The sequence below is a fragment of the Chanos chanos genome, chromosome 1 (genome assembly GCF_902362185.1).
Source record: "Chanos chanos chromosome 1, fChaCha1.1, whole genome shotgun sequence".
Lineage (NCBI taxonomy): Eukaryota > Metazoa > Chordata > Actinopteri > Gonorynchiformes > Chanidae > Chanos > Chanos chanos.
The window spans coordinates 44952798-44977623 of NC_044495.1; the positions used below are offsets into that span (position 1 = coordinate 44952798).

A 24826-nucleotide genomic window follows, 5' to 3' on the forward strand; every position below is an offset into this window, starting at 1 on the left:
TCCTCACAGCTCTCCCCCACAACCCTATCTCATGTGTCGCTCTCAAAACAAGCAGGCAAAAACTGGAAACCCCCTCTTTGAAAAAGAAGCAGGAAAAAATTATCCCTGCGCTGCTGTGTGTGTTATAGTAAAACTGTTGCCAACTTCTCTGTTTACATAAGGCATAAATGTCATGTGTTAGCTGTGTGATTCTCATTAGTCAGCATTCCCTTCCCTTTACGCTGGACAAATATGAACGGATCTTCCACCTCTGTTCACATTTGTCTAAGGGAATAAGCCAGAATCACAATACACAGCATAGGCTATTCATTTAAGGATCTCAAGACTAATTAGAAACAAGACTCTTGCATACAAATAGCTTAAGTATGTGTGTTAGTTCGCTTCCCATGTCGGGGGAAAACCCCTCCTCTCTAATGAGGCAGGTGGGTCATTTCTGTAGTTGCAGTCAGTCAGCTGCAGCTGTGCTGTCAGTATAAACTGGGGCAGTTGTGTGATGGAAGTTCATGTGCAAATTCTGAATAGTAAGGACTTGAGCAGTGCTTTGACTTTGTTATGTTAACACTGAGGCTTTGGCTGTGTGGAACCTGTGATGGATTAGCTAGGCCTCTTAGACGTGCCGCCTTTTACACACACTGCAGAAGAGTCATGTGGTAATAATGCTACAGGCACTTCCTGGGCACTTCCAGAAACGAAGTGTTTTGACATTTAAAAACTAATTTTAGAGCTGAGTTGGCTGTGGATGAGCTGTTTTTTCAGTGTTCTGTTTTTTTATGTGTGAGTTTACGGGACATTTATAAGCTGAATCAGCAGAAATGCTCTGATGACCAGATAAATTGAAAAATAAAATATGAAGAATAAGCCAAAGTTTTAGTGCCTTTTATCAAAACCAAACAAACAGCTCCAACCAGTCTGCCCCTTTCTGTTCCCTAGATCAAGGCTGCAACAGTATTGTTTCACACAAGCAGAGGAATGTATCTACCAGGGTCAGTTGTTATCGTAGCCAAGGTTTGTGATGTCACGTTTAAGGTCTGTGTTGGATAATGGCCTTAGGGAGATGGAGTCAGACTTAAGAGGTGTCTCTGAAACTGCTCCTGCAATGGTAACATTGGTGGTGCAGAACTCCCATGATGCCCGATGTGAAGAGAGCTGCCACTGGGCAAGCCTTGAAACATTTAGCTGGACTACTGAGACACTCAGATTAGCATGGAACTGAGGATTTTGGGAAACACCTTGCTCACTGACATATTCATATACAGATCTCCATTTGAGAGGAGGTAGAAACAGTTTGTGAGTACATTTCTCTGTTTCCACTGCCACTCTCACATGAGCAAACATTCCTTGTCTGTTTTTGTGATGTTGCTGGGGATTGTTGCTGGAGAGTGGCCCTCCACAGTGATAGACGGGGAGAAGAGCTCCCACCACAACTCCCACCCTCATCAATCCCAGCACTGCCATGGAAACTGGCACAGCTCAACACCCGTGCCCACCTTTCATTGGGGGGTAGTCATTGAAGTGTTTGGACTTCTGAATGCTAAAAGCCCTCTGCAATGGGCCTTTTGAATTTGCATTTTAGACACAAATCTCCTGCACCAAGTTTGTGTGTATTGCCTGTGGCAATCTTTGTGTGAAAAACCATCTCATTTCCCCTGGTCTGTTTGTAATTCTCCTTCTTTTAAGAGACTTGTTCAATCAGAGAGCCTTGATTTGGCATGAGAACCCTGCTCTGGGCTGTGAGAGTGATCAGAGAGTGACCAGAGGCCCTTGTGTGTCTGCTCACACTGCACTCTGGGTTGTCTGAACTGGTCAAGTCACTGAGAGAAACAACATGAAGGCCTCTCCTCTCTCTCAGAGCAGGAGGGAGATAAAATGCAAATGCTCTTTGTGTGTCTGCTGTTGTACCTGATCGGTGGATGAATGACAGAGGCTGAGATGAATGGATGTTCTGTATCAGACATTAGCATGAGAAAGCTCCACGCCCTGGACCATCTTCCTTCCTTCCCCCGGTGTTTGTCATTATCAGGGACAGTGATGAATCTGTCTGTGAGTACTAGCTGCCCGTGAAGTAGGGCTGGGAGACCTGGCGCTCAAATAATATCCCAAATTTTTAGACTTTTTTTTCCCGAAGATGTGTAAAAAACGCTCAGAGAAACAGTTACTTTTATTTTCCACTGGCTAACAATGTTAGGAAAACACAAAGTGCAAAATTATATATACAGTAATCAGTAAACCTAATCGGACTCAATTAATAAATCAAAAATAAAACATTGGCCAACATTGATATGTTTTGTCCAAAATATAAAACAAATATACCTTCACAGTGCATTGTTTTGAATTCTTAAGTGCACAGCAAACACAAATACCTAATAAATTAGCATTTTCAGCCCATAGAATGTATATGTGACATAACTAAAGCTGAAAGTCTCTGTATTGCATTGGCTGCCTATAGGGATGACAGATTAAAAAAAGGGGAAACCATTATTTTAGTGCATTCCATAGAACATCATGTAGCATACAGCACAGAATATGGTTTAGCACACATCATAGAACATTATTTAGCATACATCATAGAATATAGTTTAGCACACATCATAGAACATTATTTAGCATATGTCATAGAATATTGTTTAGCACGCATCATAGAGCATTATTTAGCATATGGCATAGAATATTGTTTAGCACACATCACAGAACATTATTTAGCATATGTCATAGAACATAAAACAGAATATCCCCCTAGAGCATTGTTTAGAATACATATTAGAACATTGTTTAAGATGCATCATAGAATGATGTTTAATGTTGGTCTTATGTGACCAAAACATCCATCTATCCATTTTCTGCTGCTTATCCGGGACCGGGTAGCGGTGGCAGCAGGCTGAGGAGGGTAGCCCAGACATCCCTTTCCCTGGCTACATCCACCAGCTCCTCCTGGGGGAGCCCAAGGCATGCCCAGGCCAGCCGAGATATATAATTCTCCCAATATGTCCTCGGTCTGCCCCGGGGTCTCCTCCCAGTTGGTTGTGCCCAGAACACCTCCACAGGGAGGCGCCCAGGAGGCATCCTGACTAGGCTCCTCAACTGGCTCCTTTCAATGCGGAGGAGCAGCGGCTCTACTCTGAGCTCCTCCCGGGTGTCTGAGCTCCTCACCCTATTGACCAAAACAGATCTATACTAATGAAGTTTGTCCCTTAGGAATCAGATCCTTTGCTGCATCATATCTGCTAACATCTCCTTGCTTGTTTGTGTTTTCTCTCTCTGCCAAAAAATTGATTCCCCTTCTCTTTCATTATCTTTTTCATCTTCTGTCTCACCAGCTCTCACTTTCTATCACTCCTATTCACCTTCCTGCAGTTTGAGAGCAGATGAAATGTAAAGAAAGGGTGGGTCATTCAGACATAAAGGAGTGTCATTTATTCACGGCTTTCATAGTGAAATAGCGAGTCGGTCATTAAGGCCCAATGTAGTCTCCAGAGAATAAATATACATTGATATCTCTTGTTCACTGTGATTAAACATGGGACACAGATGTGTTGTTGTGATTGTACTTCCTCTGGGAGTATTTCTGAAGTCCAACCTCTTTGCCATGGTTGGGGCAGGAAGTGACAGGGCAGGCACTGTGGGCCCCACTCTGCAGACACAGCAGTACCAAGCAGACAGAGTCAGCAGTGTCAACCACTGAGAGCAGCCATATGTCTGCCACAGGCCACACTCACAAACCACCTGAGAAATGTCTGTGACAGGAATGGCGTGCAGAGTGGCTTTGTCTGCTGATCACAGGCTAAGGGTCTAAGGCTTAACAGACCAATGTCCATCTTTAAACTGGAACTGACATGGTCCAGCAAGGCCAATGACCATTCCATGGGTTCCTTTGGGTTTCTGTGATGTTGAATGTGGTTAGGATTGCGTGAGAAGCAATGTGGAGTTGCTGAGATGTGAGTGTGTCGGAGATGGGAGCGTATGCAGACCTGTAAAGCTAAACACTTATTGTCAGTCGGGTGTTCTGTCCACACAAAATGCATTTATGTCATGATGGCATCATTTCAAACCTTAGTTTAACACATCACATTTGATGGCATTATAACAATTAAAGGTTTTTAGGGATGTTACTGATGTACTTAGTCAGATGTGTCTCTTCAGTTGTTTGTACCACATACGTGCACTATGCACTCTCTGTGATAGTTCTCCTGTTTGTTTTCTTACAGTGGGCAGTTTGCTGTGGTGAAAAAATGCCGAAAGAAAAGCACTGGTGTCGAATACGCTGCCAAGTTCATCAAGAAGAGGCGCAGCAAGTCCAGCAGGCGCGGGGTCTCCAAAGAAGACATCGAACGAGAAGTCAGCATCCTGAAGGAGATCCAGCACCCCAACATCATTACACTGCACGATGTGTTCGAGAACAAGAACGAGGTTATCCTCATCTTGGAGCTGTGAGGAATTTCTCATTTCTCCCTGTGTGTGTGTGTTTGTTTGTTTGTGAGGACATTAACATTTCTCACACCCCTTCATCATCTGCATGTGTGCAGCTAGAATGGCACTATAAGCCTGCTGTGTTCTGCCTAATGTCAGAATATGAAATCTAGAATGAAAAGACAGTTGTACAGATAGTTTAGATAAGTTGAGTTATGTGTGTTTAGTTCAGCACATCCTGTCTTAACTGAGCACATTAACCTTAACATTTCTACTCTGAAGGCTATATATGTATGTGTGTGTGTTTGTGTGTGTAGTGTGTATCTGTGTTTCCGTGTATGTGTGTGTGCACGCTTGTGTGTGATTGTATGCGTAAAGGGGTTTCTATGTGTGTGTGTGTGTGTGTGTGTGTGTGTGTGTTGTCTAAATGAAAACAGATAAATGAAAACAGAAGTTCAGGGGTGTGTGTGTGTTTGTATGAAGGCTGTGTGTGCTTGTATTTTACCACCTTCTTTTTATTCATTTTACTATCTTCATATCTGTTCTGCAGTTTATGCAGTTTATGGAATGTGCACTAATCAGAGCAGACAGTGTGTTAGTGCAGAAATATCAGTAAGGGGTGTTATTCCCAGGCATATGGTTTATTACCTTATGGGACTGTATTAGCCTACATGTGAAGTCTACCACTCTAAAACATGTGAAGTCGCCCCTTAGTTATACATGTGTACAGCCGGTGTCGTTCAGAGAGAGGAGAATGATTTGGAACAGAAATTTGACTGTTCAGTGTGATACCATCACAGACTTAACATGCCACTGTGTTTGCGGCACGTTAAAGATAGAGTGCTTAATTAATGTGGCTTAGGTGCAACTTCAGATTACTGATATACAGGAGTTGGACAGTTTTACACAAAGAGAGTGTCACTGTGTTGTGTCTAGTTAAGTCTTTTCTTAGAAGCTGTCAGTGAACTGTCTCACAGAACTGGTTTGTTTTCATCCCGTTCTCTTCCTATGTGTGGCTGTTTACTACTGTAATGTAGGTGTGCAGCTGTGTGTAACTATGTGTGACTGTCTATTACTGTAAAGTGGCTGTGTGTGGTTGTGTCCAGCTGTGTGTCACAGCGTCTGGCTGTGTGTGACTGTGTATGACTCTATCAGGTTGTGTGTGACTCTGTCAGGCTGTGTGTAGCTGTGCGTGGCTGTGTGTGACTAGGGCTGCAACAATAACTGCATCACCGCCATACCGCAGTATTAGGAGGTGTCCCACGGTGTTGAGCCCGTCACTGCCATTATCATCATAACATCATCATTTCTCCTTATCTGAGAGTGCTGCCATCCTCCTGTAGCTTTTGGTTTGGTCTGTGGCCTTGTTTACATGTATGTAGATACATTTCGAAAACTCACTTTTTTCTTTCAGTTTTGAAAAGGATTGCGTCCACAGTACACTTTTTTTTTTTTTTTAATCTCTCCACACGAGAACAAGAAAATGATTCTAAAACAGTGTCGCCAACTAATTTTCAGGGGAAGCTGCTACAGGCAGGTTTATTAAAACTGCATCATTACATAGAATACACTATGACGTTTCTCAAATTGACTGGCCATCTCAGCAGAACATATGCTTTGAATTTTGTAAGTTCAGAAATACATGTCTTTAAATCAAATGTTGAAAATTTTTGTCAAGACTAGCTTAATTTCCGTGAAACAGCAGAAAAACGAAACACCAGGGGAAACATGCCGGACTCCGAAACAGACTACGAGCAAGGGCACACTTTCCACCCCGTCCAGTATCCTGCTTGCAAATATTCAATCCTTGGACAACAAGTTGGACAACATCAGGGCCCAGTTCTGCTTCCAAAGGGATATGCGAGGCTGCAATACATCCTTTGTTTCACAGGGACATGGCTCTCCCCTGCAGTGCTGGATTATGCCATTCAACTAACCAAAACATTCTCCGTGTTTCGCATGGATAGGAGGGCGGAATCTGGCAAGTCTAAACATGGTGGAGTGTGTGTAATGACCAACAATAACTTGTGTGATCCAAAGAATGTTTCTGTTCTGTCGCGCTCCTGCTCACCTAATCTCGAACACCTAGCAATATACTGTCGCCCTTTCCACCTGCACTTAGAGTTCTCTACAGTCATTACCATTTATATACCACCACAAGCGGACATAGACACTGCTCTGTCCACATTACACGACACCATCAACAAACACTTTGCCAAATACCCAGATGCAGCCCTCATCATAGCTGGGGGCTTTAATAAGGCAAAACTGACACATGTCGAACTTTTTTCAACTCATAACATGCCCTGCCAGGGGTGGAAACACACTGGATCACTGCTACACCCCATTCAAGAACGGTTACAAAGCTACCTCTCTACCAGCATTTGGTAAGGCCGGCTATGCCACCATCTTTCCCATGCTGGAACACAAGCAAAGTCTCAAGCAGAAAGCCCCGATATTGAAGAAGGTCAGACACTGGTCAGCCCAATCGGAGGCCACACTACAGAATGCGCTGAGTGACGTGGACTGGGACCTGTTCTGGGAGAGCTCTGATGACGCCAACATATTTACGGAAGTAGTGACGTGCTTAATATCCAAGCTGAAGGATGATATCATTCCTGTGGTGACTGTTAAGGTCTCTCCTAACCAGAAACTGTGGGCTCTGAAAGCACATGCCGCTGCCTACAACGAAGGGCTCAGCTCGGGAGACATGTCACTGTACAAAGCGGCATCCTACAACCTCAGATAAGTGGTGAAAGCAGCTAAAAGCCAGTACAGGGATAAAGTGGAGGCTCAGTTGTGCAATTGTGACGGCAGACACACATGGCAAGGACTTCGGATGATCACGGACTATAGAGGATGAATGCACACCTCGGCTGACGTGGACTCTTCACTGATGGAAGATTTGAACACCTACTGTGCTTGCTTTGAGACCAGCAGCACGACCGTGCAACCGAAGCGGGCCTCCTAACCAGTGAGGACTGCCCACTCCCCATCTTAGAGCACGACGTGAGGAGAGCTCTGAGACGAGTGAACAGTAGGAAGGCAGCTGGCCCAGTTGGCATCCCTGGACGGGTGCTAAAATCATGTGCTGACCAGCTAGCCCCGGTGTTTACCTCCATTTTCAATCTGTCACTGGCTCATTCTGTCATCCCTACATGCTTAAAAATGTCTACCATTTTCCCTGTACCCAAGAAGACCAACCCAGCCTGCTTAAATGACTACCGCCCTGTAGCACTCACCTCTGTGGTGATGAAGTGCTTTGAGAGACTCATCAAAGACTTCATCGACTCATCTCTGCCTGGCTCATTAGACCCCCTTCAGTTCGCCTATCGCCTCAATAGCAGTACTGACGACGGCATCTCCCACGTCCTCCATTCCACCCTCTCCCCCCGGGCATCATCAAGGGGAAGCATGCATGCCTGCTGTTTCCTTGATTTCAGCTCGGCGTTTAACACTATAATCCCCCTTAGACTGGTCACCAGGCTCAGGGACCTGAGGATAAGCTCCTCACTTTGCTCCTGCGTCCAGAGCTTCCTGACTGCCAGACCACAGATGTTGAAGATTGGAAATTGCACCTCTAACACCCGAACCCTCAACACCGGAGCCCTGAGTCCTCTGCTCTACTCCCTTTACACCTATGATTGCATAGCCACACACAGCTCCAACATCATTGTGAAATTTGCAGATGACACAGTGGTGGAAGATCTGATGTCTCCAACAACAATGAGACAGCCTATGAGGTGGAGTTGCTGTCATCAGGGTGTAGGGACAACAACTTGGAGTTGAATGTCTCCAAGAACAAGGAGATGGTGGTTGACTTCAGGCGAGAAGCGGAGGATCCACTACACGCCACTCAGGATCTACAGGACCCCGATGGAGAAAACGAGCAGCTACAGGTACCATCACATCTTTGAGGACCTGACATGGACTACACATATCACCACTCTGAGGCGCTTGTATCACCTCAGACGGCAGAGGAAATTCAAGATCTCTACAGCGCTGCAAAAATCCTTCTACACTGCCAGAGTAGAGTCTGTGCTCTCTGGAAGCATCACCGCCTAGTATGGCAATTGCAGCTCTCTGGAGAGGAAAGCTCTTCATAGAGTGAACTGGTGCGCTAAACGCATCACCAGGACTGCATTGCCCTGCCTTTAGGACGTCTACACCAGGCAGTGCGGGTCCAGGGCAAACAAGATCATTAAGGACATTCAATACCCCAACCACAAACTGTTTCAGTGGCTGCCCTCTGGCGAGCATCTCCACTCTATCTTCCGCTTCTTCCCCTAGGCCATACGGACCTTAAACACTTATGAACCCACATAACACACATCCAACACACATCCTGCACCTGTTTTATCCGCTTCATCTTTCCAGAGCCTTCTATGCAAACTGTTTAAACTGTTTATACACCTGCAAATAATTACTTCCCTGTATATAGCTTATATTTATTATTTTTATATTGATTCTCTGTTACTTCCCTGTATGTAGCTTTAGTTTTATATTTCTTTCTTTATATTTCTTTTCTTTATTCGATTTTATTATAGCTTTACATTTGCACTATAGCTTTACGTTTGCACAGTTGTCAGTGTCAGAGTTGTTGCAATTCGTTTCACTGCTGTTGTACTTGTACAAGTAAGCATGTGACAAATAAATTCTTGAATGTTGAATCTTGAATCTAATGCTACTTTGTGGAGGAAATTCTAAATTCATCTTTTTTTTAATTGTGACTTCCTAACCAAATAATTATACTCATAATTAAACTCATTGAATTGAATGTGTTCAAATGATTTCAACCAAAAAAAATTAAGTTTGTCTCGTCAACCGCATGCTACTGGATGCAGTCAGCCAACAGTCATGGGCTATTGAGCTGAGCCGTCGCTACTGCTGACATCAATCACGATGCACTTTTGCAGCCAGACAGGCAGACCATGTGTTGTGACTGAGTGTACATGTGACGGAAAAAATAGTTTTTGTGTCATTTAGAGGGAAAATGCATGCATTTTAACATTTGAGTTACTTTGCTAAAAGTTTCTAATAAATTTTAAAAGTAGCTAAATTTGTGCTAGGTGCTTCTTCCAAAAAAAAAAAAGTTACCAGGGTAGTCTGAAAAGTTGCTAAGTCTAGCAACAAAATTGCCAAGTTCGCATCACTGTTAATTACATCAGAGTTAGTAGTAAACCTCCTAATAGAAGAGCCCTATGGCTTCATTCTCCTAGCAAAACAAAGCCATAGGACTCTTCTGTTAGGAGGTTTACTACTTGCTCTGAGTTAACCAACTCAGAGTTTTCACTAAACCCACTTTCTGGAACACCCCCCAGATCTCTGCACTGAGCATACATATAACATTTAGCAAGTGCAGCACATCATTGTAACCTTCTGCTCAACTGACCAATCAAATCAATCGAGAGGACTGACACTGAGGAGAAGCAGTTTGTGAGTCTGGTGTTGAAAACTAGTGAGCAACTGCAACTGTCAGCAAATAATGTTATGGAGGAAAACATTCAATGTATGATGACCCCTGTCTATACTCATACTTATTAATTATAATGTGAAACAAAACTCACATAAAATGCTTTTAAATGTGTGTAATAACTATTTCTTTAGTTTTAAGTTAATCTACGTATGAGGGCCATATTGAGGAAAAAAATCCTGAGATTTCGGGAATATGGTAGTAATTTTAGAAGAAAAAAGTCATAATATTATGAGAATAAAGTTGTAATTTAATGAGAATAAAGTCATAATATTTCAAGAAAAAAATCATAATATTATGAGAATACAGTAGTAATTTTACGAGACAAAAATCATAACTAGAACAAAGTCATACAACTACGACCTTATTCTTGCAATCTCATAATTTTTTTTCTTCAGTCACCCAATACCCTGTAGTACAAAATAAAGTGGTTTAATTCAACCTTTTTTCCTCCTGTAATTATTAAAAATAGGTCACTGAAAATTATCAATAATTATCGATATAGACTGAAAGGAAACATTGTGATAATCAAGCCCTAAGCCTAATCTTAATTTACACGTTTGACCCTTGCAAATCATCTCAAATCCTGCAGCCGGCCCTGTAGAAGAAGCAGTATGTCACATTTTCAGTAAAAAGGTATCAGTGAAGCTAGCTAATACAACAAATCTTAAATTGCATCTGAGAACAAGGCATCCTTCTGTGTACTGTGGACTCAGACCGTCAAGTGAGACCACTTTAGCAGGGTCAAGCACCAGCCAAAGACAGTTGTTGGAAGTCACAGATGCTTTTGCAAAACAGGAAATACAACGGTGACGGCCTGGCAAGCACTCAAATGAATGAATAATTAGATACAGGAGTAGATGCAAAAGACTGACTTACTGGGCTCTTCAGCTCTCTTTTCATCTACCATAGACCAATGACAGTGCAGCACTGTGTAATACTCACAAATGAAAAATGAACAAACAATATATTATTACACGATTAACACCATTATATCATTACACATGATTATAGCATTGCCTATTTGAAAATAACAGCTAACTTACAAAAACAATGCATTCCCAAAGCATTAACACATAATTGGTGGCATGTTACTACAACAATGGCCAAGTTATTACACTATTGGGAAATTATTACATTACTGGGTTCTGCAAAAAATAAGGTTAACCCAATAATGTAATAACCTCCTGTTAATTTAATAATTTATTACATTATTGGTACAGAGATTATTACATTATTGGTTAAGACATTTTATTACATTATTGGTAAGTTATTACATTATCAGGTTTTATTACATTTTTCATGGAGCTAAGTGGAGATTTGTATTACATTATTGGGAGTATTACATTATTGGGAAATTATTACATTATTGGGTTCTACAATGCTTTATTGTTTCCATGGCTGGTACTATGCAGGTTCAGCAGTCCAATATAAACGTGTTTTTTGCTGAACAATGTTCCAGTGTTGGGCAGTCAGTCATTTACTGGAAGGTCAGTGTTCTTCTTAGGGTTTAATGTTTGCCCAAAATGAAACTTTTAGTCTGAGCCACTTTCCATCTTGTTTGATCACAAATGAAGCTTGTTCTCCTCATCCTCAGTTTGATCTTACTCCTTCATAGAGCCAGCTGGTTATCAAGAGCCAATAATGTCCTGTCTCTGGTCTCTGAGCAGTGTAGCAGGAGGTGAACTCTTTGATTTCCTGGCGGAGAAGGAGTCGCTGACTGAGGAGGAGGCCACAGAGTTCCTTAAACAGATCCTGGATGGTGTTCACTACCTGCACTCCAAACAGATTGCCCACTTTGACTTGAAGGTAAGCTTTGTTGCTGTTTTTTTCTTTCTTTAACAAGTATGGACAAGACCAAGGTTAGTTTAACTGCATCTAGCAAACCTAACATGTAAAACAAAAATTAGGGAAATAAAATTCAAACAGTTGCCGGGAAAGGAGATATTTCTCTTCAGGCAGCAGGACAACACCTGGTAGATTTCTAAACCTTAGTGACATCTTTGTGCTGAAGTCTGTCATTTGACCCATCCTCCTCCAGGGCTCTGCTTTCTAATGAGAACTGTCTAGCTTTGCATATGATTTCCATATTCCCTCATATAATTCCTGGCTTCTCTCTCCCTCTTTGTCTCTCTCCATCTCTGTCTCTTCCACTGTCTCCGTCTCTCTCCGTGTCTGTCTCTGTCCTTCTCCACATCTGTCTATGTCCCTCCAGCCGGAGAACATAATGCTGTTGAACCGGAGTGTTCCGCATCCTCGCATTAAGCTGATCGACTTCGGCCTGGCTCACAAAATAGATTTTGGCAACGATTTCAAAAATATCTTTGGTACCCCTGAGTTTGTAGGTCTGTCTGTTTCACAGTCTGTTTTCCAATGCAATTTCTAATTTCTTTTTATTTCAGTAATGCACTTTAATGTGTCCTGGACATTGTTAATTTGAACTAATGGTGTAGCATAGTTTTTGAATACCAAAGCCCTCTCTATTAGGGAGCCTGACGAGGCAGAGAGTCGAGTTAGGTTAAGTTTTAAATCTACTTTGACACTTTTATCTTCTTTATCATTTTTTTAATAGATTAACTTTGACAATGCACACACATTTTTGGCACTCAGTAAACTAGGGTTGTGGGAGAAGATGAACATACTGGTAATACTTCATAAAAAAGCACATAAGAGTATCATCCTCTTCTTCTCCCCTTCCATCTTTACCAGATTTTCAAGCAGGGTCCCAGTCAGCTGAGGTAGTTTGATTGGCACACACTGTATAAGCCCCTGTTTCTGTCTCTGGCCCCTGGAATACAAGATAAAAAAAGTCCCTTTTAGCATGTCATTTAACTCCAGAGGGTCTGTACCCTTTCAGACCTCTCAGTTTTAAATATCTGTTTTGCTTTGTTGCAGCTCCAGAAGTGGTTAACTATGAGCCCCTGGGTCTAGAGGCAGACATGTGGTAGGATTAAACTCTCACTGACTCTTCTCTGACCAAATCATTCTCCTCTCTCTGCTCTGTGCAGTAATTCTGTCTCTTTTATCTTTGCAGGAGTGTTGGTGTAATAACGTATATACTGTAAGTACACAGGTTATGCCTGAAGTTGTCAAAATGAGTTCTGTTAAATCCTGCAGAAGATCAGAACACCTATTCACAGCCATCCCTGAGTTTCTGCAAGGACAGCCATGTCCTTGCAGCACTATGACCACTAGAATACACATTTTTTGTGTTTGCTTTTTTGTGGTTGAGCATCTGTCTTATTGTGGCTGTTTTGACACTAAGGGAAGTGTCTTCTCACGTCTAGGAGCTTCGATAAACATTGATTTCCTATCTGCCCTATATATAATGATCAGACCAACTCATCCCTCCATTTAATGATCAGACCAATTCATCCCTCCATCTAATGATCAGACCACTTCCACTGAGTAGGAATAAGAGTCTTCCTGCTCCCTCCCCTCTCTCTCTCTCTCTCTCTTTCTCACACTTTCTCACCCTCTCTCTCTGTCAGACATGTGAATTCTCTGCATCTGTGAATCAGTAATATTCATTGAATGAATATTTTTTCTCTAAAAAGGTCTCTTAAGAGGAGTCTGGATCCTCTCTTAATTATTTTGATTAAGAGCTGTGAGGGTTAAGATTGGGTATTGTTTGGATTTTATCTGTACTAGTAATACTATCAATTCTGTTTACATCTGAAACATGTTGGGATAATGTAGGTGGTAATGCTGCTCTCGTCTGCTTTCTGCAGTTTAAGTGGAGCATCCCCATTCCTGGGCGAGAACAAGCAAGAAACGCTGGCTAACGTATCAGCTGTGGATTACGAGTTTGACGAGGAGTTCTTCAGTAACACCAGTGCACTGGCCAAGGACTTCATTTCACGACTGCTCATCAAAGACCCAAAGTAACAATCCACACCTCAGGCTCACACATCTGAAGTGAAACGCTTAGTTCAAAAAACCATTGGCATGCACTGGTTTCTCTGAAAAGGAGAAAACAAGTGCATGAAAATCTGTTCAAAAGCATTTAAATGGACAGTTAAGTAAACTTTTGAACTAATCTTCCTCTGCCATATTCCTTGGACATATTCATTAGGTTCATTACTGTCTGATAGTCACACTCATTGTGCTGAATGTTTAATTCAGTGAGATACCCAGCGGCATTACTTTACATTTCATATGATCATTATGTAGACTTAACTGGAACTGATATTTCTCAGTTTGTCAGAAGAAAGGGGCTGTGGGGAACAAAAAGGAAACAGTATTGTGTATATTAAATGTAAAGACAATAGCATTTCCTGTTTTTGTTCTTCACTCTTTTGCCCACCAGTTTTCTGCTTGTGGTTTTGGTTAATGAGTTCTCTGGTAGTGTGTTCCTGCTTGGCTTTCTGTGGTTAGACAGCATTCCACACTGCACCGCAGTTACAGCAGAATAGTAACTGAAACATGGAAGCGTTTCTGTGATCTCGACGCTAAACAATGATCTGGCCATCTGCCATTACGCTGGAGACGAGAACAGAAATGCAGAGGATTCCAGGCATATTGTTACAAAGGTTGGCACGCGGCTTGTTTAGACACACGACTTCTCCCTAACACTGAAGCCTCTGGGTTGAGTTCAGCACTAACATGAGTACTGTGGTGGTTCTTGGATAAAGTAGTCTGGAAGATAATTGTTCGGTTTTCTTACTTGACTGTAAGCACACTAACACTCACTAATTGTCAAAGCCGCTTATCCTAATTAGGGGTGCTGGAACCTATCCAGCTCATAGGTGGACAGGTCACCAGACACACATACTCACATGCCTTTGGGAGGAAGAAAATGCACACAGAAAGGACCCCAGGAATTGAACCCGGGACCTTCTTGCTGTGAGGCAACAACGCTACCCACTGCGCCACCCGGCAAACTAACAGTTGCTCCTCACTTCCTTTGTGTTAAACGCCCTCAGAAATGTAAAGAGTTCTTTATATTTTATTTGTTTTGTTTTATTTCTTTACAGAAAAAGAATGACAATCCAGGACAGTTTACAGCATCCCTGGATCAAGGTTTGTCCTGTCCTCACAGAGAGACTGAGAAATTGCTAATGTCACAATGGGAATAACTTAGTGACTTCTTTGTCTTTTTCTTTTTTTATCCTTTTAGCCAAAGGACACACAGCAGGCCCTCAGCCGAAAAGAATCTGCTGTCAATATGGAGAAGTTCAAAAAGTTTGCAGCCCGCAGAAAATGGAAGGTATAACATGTCTCTGTTCACAGATAACAGAATACTAATGTCATTCAAATTGTACAGTAATGTTACGTGTGTGTGTGTGTGTGTGTGTGTGTGTGTGTGAGAGAGAGAGAGAGAGAGAGAGATCCTTTAACTGTGTAACAGAGTCTAAATGCTGTATTTATTTGGGCTACATTTAAACTCTGTTTGTCTTTGTGGATTCATTCATTTTCATTCATTTATTCATTCAGTCAGTCAGTCATTCAGTTACGAGCTCAAAGACTGTTTAATTCGTTTATTCATTCATTCATTCATTCATTTATTTATTTATTCAGTTTGTCACTAAAATATTGCAGTTCTCATCTTCATGGCAGTGAATTCATGAAGGTATGAATTTAACCTTTTTTGCATTTGTTTCTTTCAGCAATCTGTGCGACTCATCTCCCTGTGTAATCGTCTCTCCCGCTCTTTTCTGTCACGGAGCAACATCAGCGTGGCACGCAGTGATGACACACTGGTAAGACTCATGGTCTTTGACCTTTAGAAAGTTTGAGCTAGAGTTGTCTGTGTCTGTGAAATCAGACTGCATTCCTTTGCTGAGTCCATACAAACCCATATGGCCAGGGAGTTCTGCATATAACAGAAGCCCATTCCACACAGACCAAAACCACCCACATTCAGCACTGCCATCTTCACAGGAACGATTCTGCTGGAAAGATGTTTACAAAATAACAAATCAATAAACTGCTGAGGATGTTTTCCTTTCTCTTACAATTCTGAGCTTTGATTGGCCAACATGAGGCTCTTCCAGTATCTATACATGTTCAGTCTTGCGAGTGGGATTTTCTCTGTAGGTTGGCTATGTGTGTTCTTTGGGTTGGCTGTATGTGCATTATGATTCATATGAAATATCGTTGTTGTACTTATGACTGTTAGAGATTAAATTAAGCTTTTGTTGACTGTCAAACATTCTCTTTTGTTGTTTGATCCTGGCTAGCCCTCAGTATAGTTAATAATTAGAGATAAGGCAGGAAAGTAACACCAGGCAGCTTTGAGCTGTGACTGTACTGTAGGAAGTGCTGATAGGGGCTTCCTCCTTATCTCCATACTGTGCCAGTACATTTACACTGTTTCAGACACAAACCTTTTGCTATACCAGACAACAGTGTCATAGCTGACCTTTCTGTTTGTGTCGTTTAGAAGTGAAGGCAAAGAGCAGTATGTGGGTTTGTCGTAATGTTGACTGTAACGTCACATGATGATAAGGACTGGTTTTACTGCATTAATACTGACTGGTCTGAGCATACTATTGCGTGTGCGTGTGTGTGTAGGTGTGTGTGTGTGTGCGTGCGCGCGCGCGGTGTTGTAGTGTGCACGCCACACAGGAAAAGATGTATGTAGTCAGTAATCTTTGTAGAGTAACACCCTTCCTGTCAACAGCAGTGTCTGTTTGTGATAGCCTGGTTCCTCTGGGTATTTTACACACACACACAGACCTCCACCCTGCACCAGTAGACCTGTTAGCGTGTACTGAACGCAGACTGTGCAGAAATATGTGTTGCCAGAGACCATTACATCGTAACTGCTCTAGATAGCAGATGAAAAGAATTCTGAGTGACATCTTTATCTTTATAACCCTGCCTACAGTTAACTTGTGTGTGTGTGTATGTGTGTATGTGTATGTGTGTGTGTGTGTGTGTGTGTGTGTATGTGCATGTTCATATAAAGCAGTGTGGTTATTCATGTGAGAACAGTCTTCTGATTGGTTAAACACAGCCCCTCTCCCTTTGTTTTCCCTGAATATTTCCACCTTGTATCATATCGGTCAAACTCGGTGGCATGTTACTGGGTCGTATAACAGACTAACCAGCTGAACAAGTTAAGTCACTACAAGGCCGTAGCCAGAAAGGGTTAAAAAGAATACCCGGGCAAACCAGCTTGTCTCTCTTTCTATCAGCAGGCTATAGAAAAACACACATCACGCGCACACATTACCATAACACTGTAGACACTTTGGCCCTGTTTACAGCTTGCATTAAGATCCGATTTTGGTGATCCAATCACAAGTGGACAGCTCTAAGTACGTCCGTTTACACCTGGCTTTAGAATCCGTGTTTCCAATGACCACTTGAGATCGGATCTCAGGTCCCCTATATGCAAATAAACACGTAAATCATTTCCAACACGTTACCTCTTTCACTGAATTTCACTTTTGCTTTTTTAAATTAGATATAGTGCTTGTAAAATGTGTGATGTCAGACAAATATGGTGATCACTGATCGCTGTTTTGGGACATTAAGGCACGTTAAGCTGTTTCCTTATAACGGGCGTCCATTGAGAGGAAAACGCTCAACGTGAGATAACGACCATACTCCTGGGATTTCGACTGTGATTTTTTGACAGGAGGAGGCGTTTCTAACAAGGGATGTTCGAGAGAAATTTGGTGATCACCTATCGCAGCTTTGGAACATTAAGCCACGTTAAGCACGTTAAACGTTGTTGTTTTTAATGGCGGGAGGCATCAATGTACTTCCCATGCCTAGTCTGTTGGAAATTAAAAGAAGAAGAACAAGAAGAACAAAAAATCAAAACAATATCCATTTTGCCTGTTGTTGTTGTCTGTTGTCGCAATTTAATATGATGCCGTTGTCCTTCCAATGTGTACATACGCGAATGAGTTCGTACTTCCGCGTAAGCAGAGGACGTCAGTTGAGTAGGTCGTTCAATGTGGTCGAGTTCGCATTCGCGTTTACACTGCCATAAGAATGTGGTCACATGCGGTCCAGACAACCTCCGAATGTGGTCTGAGTGATCGGATCTCGATGCGATCTCAATGCGCATTGGATGCGTTACACCTGTACTTTTGAGCTGTCCACTTGAGAATGCAAGGTGTAAACAGGGCCTTTGACATGTCGGTGTCACTTTGACAGCAGTTATCCGCTAGCGCTTGTGTTCGTCAGTTAGCCTGTACTATGCGTCGAAAAGAGGAAGCCCAGAGGAAATTAAAGAAGTCAGCTGGGCTGTCTCATAATATTGAGCAGCTCTTTGCTAAATCAAGGAAACGAGATAACATTAATACAACCTGTGTCAATACAGCAGAGACAGTAATTTCGTTGCCGCTCACCTCGGAGTGGAAAACAACCTCTTGCTCTCTATAGACTTGTATTGAGAAATAATCCTCTAACGTTACTTAAGTTTATGCTTAAATATGCCTAAAAGTCGCTGCATTGCTGGGTGCACTTTCAACAAGACAAAGGACTTCCACTTAATCATGTATAAAATCCAGAGCCGCATATTTTATTTTTAAAGCGACCAGTGTCTACCTATAGAAGTCTATATAACGTAGCGCTGCCTTCTTATTAATAATGAGAGGGCTGCTACTACCCAGTATAATTTACGAGTTAACTCGTTGCCTAGCGATGTACTTATCCAATACAAGTATTTTCGAAATTTATTTTTAAAGAACGGTACATACACTCATCAAAGACATGCATTTTGCATTTCAGAGATTTGGTTTCCTCCGTTAACAGATTGAAATGGACAGTGTTCTGTGTGGATAATGGACAGTTAATTTTATAGTGGCAGTATAACAGTCTATGTGTCTGCATAGACTGCAATATATGGATAGGTTTTTACAGTTATGTGGTTTACAGTTCAGCTATGTCAGTAGGTGCCTGGACAGCATGGCTTCACTAAATGTAATGTATGAGCTGTTAATTTTTCTTTCATATCAAGTGCAAAGAATTGTATAGGCTACGTACTTAACAAAATACAGGATACTTTGGCAAGGTTTTGCTGTTATGAATGATTATAAAGCTTTCTGGTAATCTTCTTCTGAAATAAATGTTTGAGTATGATTTCCATAAGACTATCTGTGGTTGCACACACCACACTGAAAAAGGTCCACACATAATGGAAAAAAGACCCACCCCATCCACCAAGCTGGCTACAGCCCTACACTGTGAGTGTGTACTGTAGGTCAGTTAGTATGTGTTGTTCCAAACACAGGTGTATATTAACAAACAGTGGGTCTTTAGGCTCAGATCAGTAAAAGATCAGTGGGTATGGATTGTAGGTTTATGCAGTAGCTGTCTCCTGTTCTGCAGTAGTGAAGTGGTGATTTGTTGTGCAGGATGAGGAAGACTCTTTTGTGATGAAGGCCATCATCCATGCCATTAATGATGATAATGTTCCTGGACTACAGCATCTCCTGGGCTCTCTGACTAGCTATGATGTCAACCAACCCAACAAGGTAAACACCAAACGCACAAACCTACATGTGTGACTTGACCACACTCCAGTGCCTCTACAGCCTCTGTTTCCCCATCTCCTTGCTTCCTCTGGCTACAGGTTGGGAAACATTAGCATCGGGCAATTAAGTGAAGTCAGCTCGGTTTGGGTTTAACTGTCCACTAATGTCAAACAACTGAATCTGAATCTAAAGTGATGAATGGCACCTCTTTTGTGGTTTTTAAAGTCTTAAATCTTTTGAAAAGTGCTCATAATGTCCTGAAACACAACACAAACTAAGTTTCAGGTTTTTCAAGTTTCAGGTTTTATTGTCATTTACTAGATAACAACGTGGACACACATATATATACAAGATATATCTATCTATCTATCTATCTATCTATCTATCTATCTATATATATATAAAGGAAATATATACTTGTGCAATAAATAGAGGAAAGAAAAGAAATCAGGAGCTGAGTCTTTATTGCACAACACGAGCACATTCCCAGTGACTGATAGTTGTAATAACACATGTAAATTTAAGTAACAGAGTTTATGACTGTATGCGAAGCCTGTTGGAGGTCTGGGGTCCTGAGTCAGGGTTTACTGTTTGAGGCTGGAGATGTTTAGTGATCAGGAAGCGTTTAAATGTTCCTGATCTATTCCAGCTTTAGAAGGACATAATACACCCCACTGGTGTTTTTGAAGAAAATCCAAACCATACATCTCTACGCGCATTTAGTGAGAGCTCTACCAATGTTTCTTCAACACTTCTGTAATGGATTTCCCAGATGAAAGTGTCTATTAGTTAAACCCAGATAGCCTCATTAAGGAAGAAATTAAGTCTTGTTTATGTCTATGTCTATAAGATTGGGTCTTGTTTATGTCTGTGAAATGAGTCTTGCTTATATCTCTGTCTGTGAAATGAGTCATGTTTATGTCTATGAAATGCGTCTTGTTTATGATTATGAAATGAGTCTTGTTTACATCTGTGAGTGTACATATTCTAGTATTTATGGAGCAGGGCTTCATCATATATCGTTACATCCCCAATAAAATATCAGGGTACAGTAGAGCATTGTTTTTGTTTTTTAATGTAGATAAAAATGTGCACTGGCTTTACTGATTGTCCTCATTGTGTGTGAGTGTGTGTGTGTGTGTGTGTGTGTGTGTCTGTTTGCCCACTCCTACAGTTTATATTGACACTTTTCATTTTCATTTTCAGAAGGGTATATTTTCCTCCAGGGTTTCTTATCGTGGATTTGGTCATTTACTCTGTAGAGGAATGTCTAGGCTGTTTAGGCTATCACTGGGGTCTGAACGGCTTTGCTGTTTAACAGTTAACAGTGTAGTGTAAATGATGGGGATTGGATCGGGTTTATTTAGTGGGTCAGACAGCATCAGCCTTATCTGCTTTACTGAAACCTGCTCCCTCACACCCACCCTGCTGTCAACCGTCTTTACGAGTCCCTCTGAGAGACACTGATGCTCATTTTTTAAATGTGTGTGTGTGTGTGTGTGTGTGTGTGTGTGACAGCACGGAACACCTCCTCTTCTCATCGCGGCTGGCTGTGGGAATGTCCAGATTATCGACGTCTTGATTAGGAAAGGAGCAGAGATCCGAGCTCATGACAAGGTGGTCCTCTGTCTGTGTGGATTTAGTTTAGTAAACATTTAGTTTATACGGTTTATTATTTGATCTTCTCTGTTGGCATCACACTGAAGACATTCCCTTACTCACGGATGTCCTCTTGTTTGTTAAGTTTTGCTCTAGTGGAGATATTGCTTAGGAGAAATGCTAAATAGTAGCACTAAAAGCCAAACTTATGGAAGTACAGTCTGTTGGAAATATGTGTTTAAAACTTTCTGTTTCTTGTCCCTTCCTCAGTCCGGGGCAAATGCTGTGTATTATGCAGCTCGACATGGACACATGGAGACCCTGAAGTACCTTCATGAAAAGAAATGCCCTTTGGATGTCCAGGATAAGGTGCTACACACACACACACACACACACACTCTCTCACACACCCACACACACAAACACAAACACAAACACACAAATACATATGCAAACACACACATTCATACAGTACCAGTCAATAGTTTTGACACACTTTTCCATTCACTTTTCCATTCACTTCCACACACACACACACAAATATACATACATACATGCACAGACACACAAACAAAATCATATACACACACAGACATACACACATCAATACATATACACAAACATATACACTCAGACATACACATACACACCTTTACACACAGACACACACACACACACACATCCACATACAGACACACAAACAAACGCACACACCAGCCAAATTCAGTTCACACATTCCTCATTCCGTCTGGCAGGATTCTGTTGCCATGGTTACTGCAGGGCCAGTATTTGATCTGTGAGAGAGTGATCACTGTTGAGGTATTCCCTCTTCATCAGACCCTGATGGGAGTTGAATGTTATCCTGTGGCACTCTGAATTTATGTCATACATACTAGCCTTTAGCCACTGCTCACACACACAGTCAACAACACTCTGCTTAGCTAGCTCTGCTCTCAGCAACCATGCGACATGACTAAGTCAGCATACTGTCCACATGGTTTTATCCTGTATTTGTGTAATCCTTTGTAATAAATGCCACTGATAGAAACATATTTTGACGCTATCTTAAGCAGTTCTATATTCCTGATAACATATACCCTGGCACTGGCTTGCTCTCCCATCAGCACTATGTTAGTTGTGGTTAAAGCTATAGTTAAGCATGCTAAGGACTTGTTTGCATTTTTTCTCTCCTCAGTGTGGTGAGACGGCCCTGCACGTGGCAGCTCGCTATGGTAACGTGGAGGCGGTTCAGTACCTGTGCAGTATCCACGCCAACCCAGACATCACCCGATTAAGGTCATTAGCACACACTGCACTGGAGACTAATCCTTGGGCAAACTAACCAGAATACTAACATTAAACACAAACCTAACCTGTCGCCTAGCACATTTCTAATATTAAGCCTGAACATGAAACCAAAAACATATCATTAAACTCAAATCTAACCTGTCTCATGGCTCATTCCTCACAAACTCTTCCCCCAATATCTTGCTTCCAATATCCCAGTATCTCCCCCTAATATCCCAATATCTCCCCCTAATATCCCAGTATCCCCCTCTTATATCCCAATATCTCCCCTTCAAATCCCAGTATCTCCCCACAGTATCCCAATATCTCCCCCTAATATCCCAATATCTCCCCCTAATATCCTAGTGTCTCCCCCTAATATCCCAATATCTCCCCCTAATATTCTAGTATCTCCCCCTAATATCCCAATATCTACCCCTAATATCCCAACATCTACCCCTAATATCCCAGTATCTCCCCCTAATATCCCAGTATCTCCCCCTAATATCCTTGTATCTCCCCCTAATATCCCAATATCTCCCCCTAATATCCTAGTATCTCCCCCCTAATATCCCAATATCTACCCCTAGTATCCCAACATCTACCCCTTATTTCCCAGTATCTCCCCCTAATATCCCAGTATCTCCCCCTAATGTTCCAACATCTCCCCTTAATATCATGGTTCCCTCAGAACAATAGTCATTTCATAAAACTATAGCATCACTCCATGGTTCTCATGCATTCAAGATACTCTGTAACTGTATCTTTTGATTATATTTAAAAAAGCTAATTGGATGAGTCAAAAGATTAAAAAGATTAAATATCCATGATTGCACACACACACACACACACACTATGAGCAGCGAATTTGACCTCTGCATTTAATCCATCTCTACACACCAATAGTAAGCACACACCAACCATCTGGGAGGAGGCACTTGGGGGTAAGGTGCCTTGCCCAAGGGCATTTCAGCCATGGACTGATGCTGGTCAGAGCTCCTCACAGTACAATTTTAAAAACGTCAGGAACAATTCTTTGGCTTCCAGATTTTCTCAGCTGTGGGTAGTGCTATCTGACAGTAAATGGTAAGCAGTATATTCCCAGTATTATGTAGTACAATGCAAAATAAACATAAATGATCATTAATCTGTCCTGGAGAAACGTCTTGTCTGAGAATAAGAGTAGAAAGACAGAAAAAAACAAGACAGGCAAATGACTGGCATAGAGAGCAGATGTTACATTCTGACTGGGGCTGCCCCCTGAAAGATGATGAGTCGAATCATCTGTCGGAGACCTGTCAGTCGACTGAGATTCTTCAAGTCGAGGAGTCGTTTTTGTTTTTTGTTTTGTTTTGTTTTGTTTTTTTGTTTGTTTGTCAGTGTGCATTGCAATAACAGGATAAAACAGATCGAAGCTTACAAAAATGCACAGGGATAACATTTCAGTAAGGAATTATAAATAAGGGGAACTGTAAATATATTTTTATATACTAGCAGGGCTGGCTCGTGCACAAAAATCTATGTGACAACATTATTTTCAGTGAGAGGTGTGGGACAAGGCAAACACTGGAAACTAATTTTTAATGTACGGCCCTCTGAGTGTGCTCTCATTGTCTATTTACTTTCCTGTCCTTTACTGTCTTTTCTTTGTCTATAAGTGAGTGAGCACTTCACATCACATATGTTCTTTGGTGTTTCTGAACCGTCTAGGACCAGGAGACCCCACTGCACTGTGCAGCCTGGCACGGTTACTCAGCTGTGGCCAGAGCTCTGTGTGAGGCCAGCTGCAACATCAACGCCAAAAACCGCGAGCAGGAGAGTCCCCTCCTTACTGCCTCAGCGCGAGGGTTCAGAGATATTGTCCAGTGCCTGCTGGAGCACGGTGCCGACCTGGACTCCACCGACAAGGTGTGTATACACACACACAGTCTGTCTCTAACCCTTCACTCTGCCCCTCCCCACATACACACACACACACACACACACGCACGTGCGCGCGCTCACACACACACACACACACACACACACACACACACACACACACACACACAATCTGGCTGGGAGTCAGCCCTAAATCTTAATTGAATTCACATGCTGTTATGTTGATGAAGGTTTATACCAGTTTTTTTTACAGTGTGTGTGGTAAGGAACTGTTCTGTGTGTGTGTGTGTGTGTGTGTTGGGGGGGAGGGTCTGATTGGTTTTTGTGTGCTTTAGATTATAGTTGTATAGTTATAGTTTTATAGATTAAAGTTATGAATCAGTCTGCTTTAGGTTATAGTTAAAGTTACGGATCAATCTGCAGGTGATGTGCAGTGCACTGTCCTAATTTTCTGTGAAGTATGCCATTCATAAAAACATTTTGGAGACGTCATTCTTCAATGTGATAGTTAAGTTGCTGTACCTCTTTGTTCAGGATGGTCACGTTGCTCTCCATTTGGCCGTGAGACGTGGTCAGATAGAGGTTGTCAAATGCCTGCTAAACCATCACTGCAATTCAGACCATCAGGATCGCCATGGCAACACACCCCTGCACATTGCCTGTAAAGATGGCAGTCTGCCCATTGTGACGTTACTCTGTGCTGCCAGTGTAAACCTGGATATTCCTAACAAAGTACGTACTTACT

At 42.0% G+C, this 24826-nt stretch overlaps 1 protein-coding gene across 2 annotated transcripts in view; it reads left to right on the forward strand.

Annotated features, from left to right (window-relative positions):
• dapk1 (death-associated protein kinase 1) overlaps window positions 1-24826 on the forward strand; it is a 58991-nt gene that overhangs the window by 19268 nt on the left and 14897 nt on the right. The window contains exons 2-16 of one of the 2 annotated variants that reach the window (XM_030773388.1): window positions 4203-4424; window positions 11548-11686; window positions 12093-12222; window positions 12773-12821; window positions 12912-12938; window positions 13609-13761; window positions 14854-14899; window positions 14997-15086; window positions 15487-15579; window positions 19195-19314; window positions 20833-20931; window positions 21184-21282; window positions 22109-22216; window positions 23911-24108; window positions 24616-24813. In XM_030773388.1, the coding sequence (XP_030629248.1) occupies window positions 4203-4424; window positions 11548-11686; window positions 12093-12222; window positions 12773-12821; window positions 12912-12938; window positions 13609-13761; window positions 14854-14899; window positions 14997-15086; window positions 15487-15579; window positions 19195-19314; window positions 20833-20931; window positions 21184-21282; window positions 22109-22216; window positions 23911-24108; window positions 24616-24813 (1771 nt within the window). The remainder of the gene's footprint in view (window positions 1-4202; window positions 4425-11547; window positions 11687-12092; window positions 12223-12772; window positions 12822-12911; window positions 12939-13608; window positions 13762-14853; window positions 14900-14996; window positions 15087-15486; window positions 15580-19194; window positions 19315-20832; window positions 20932-21183; window positions 21283-22108; window positions 22217-23910; window positions 24109-24615; window positions 24814-24826) is intronic. The other variant, XM_030773399.1, reaches the window with a different exon arrangement.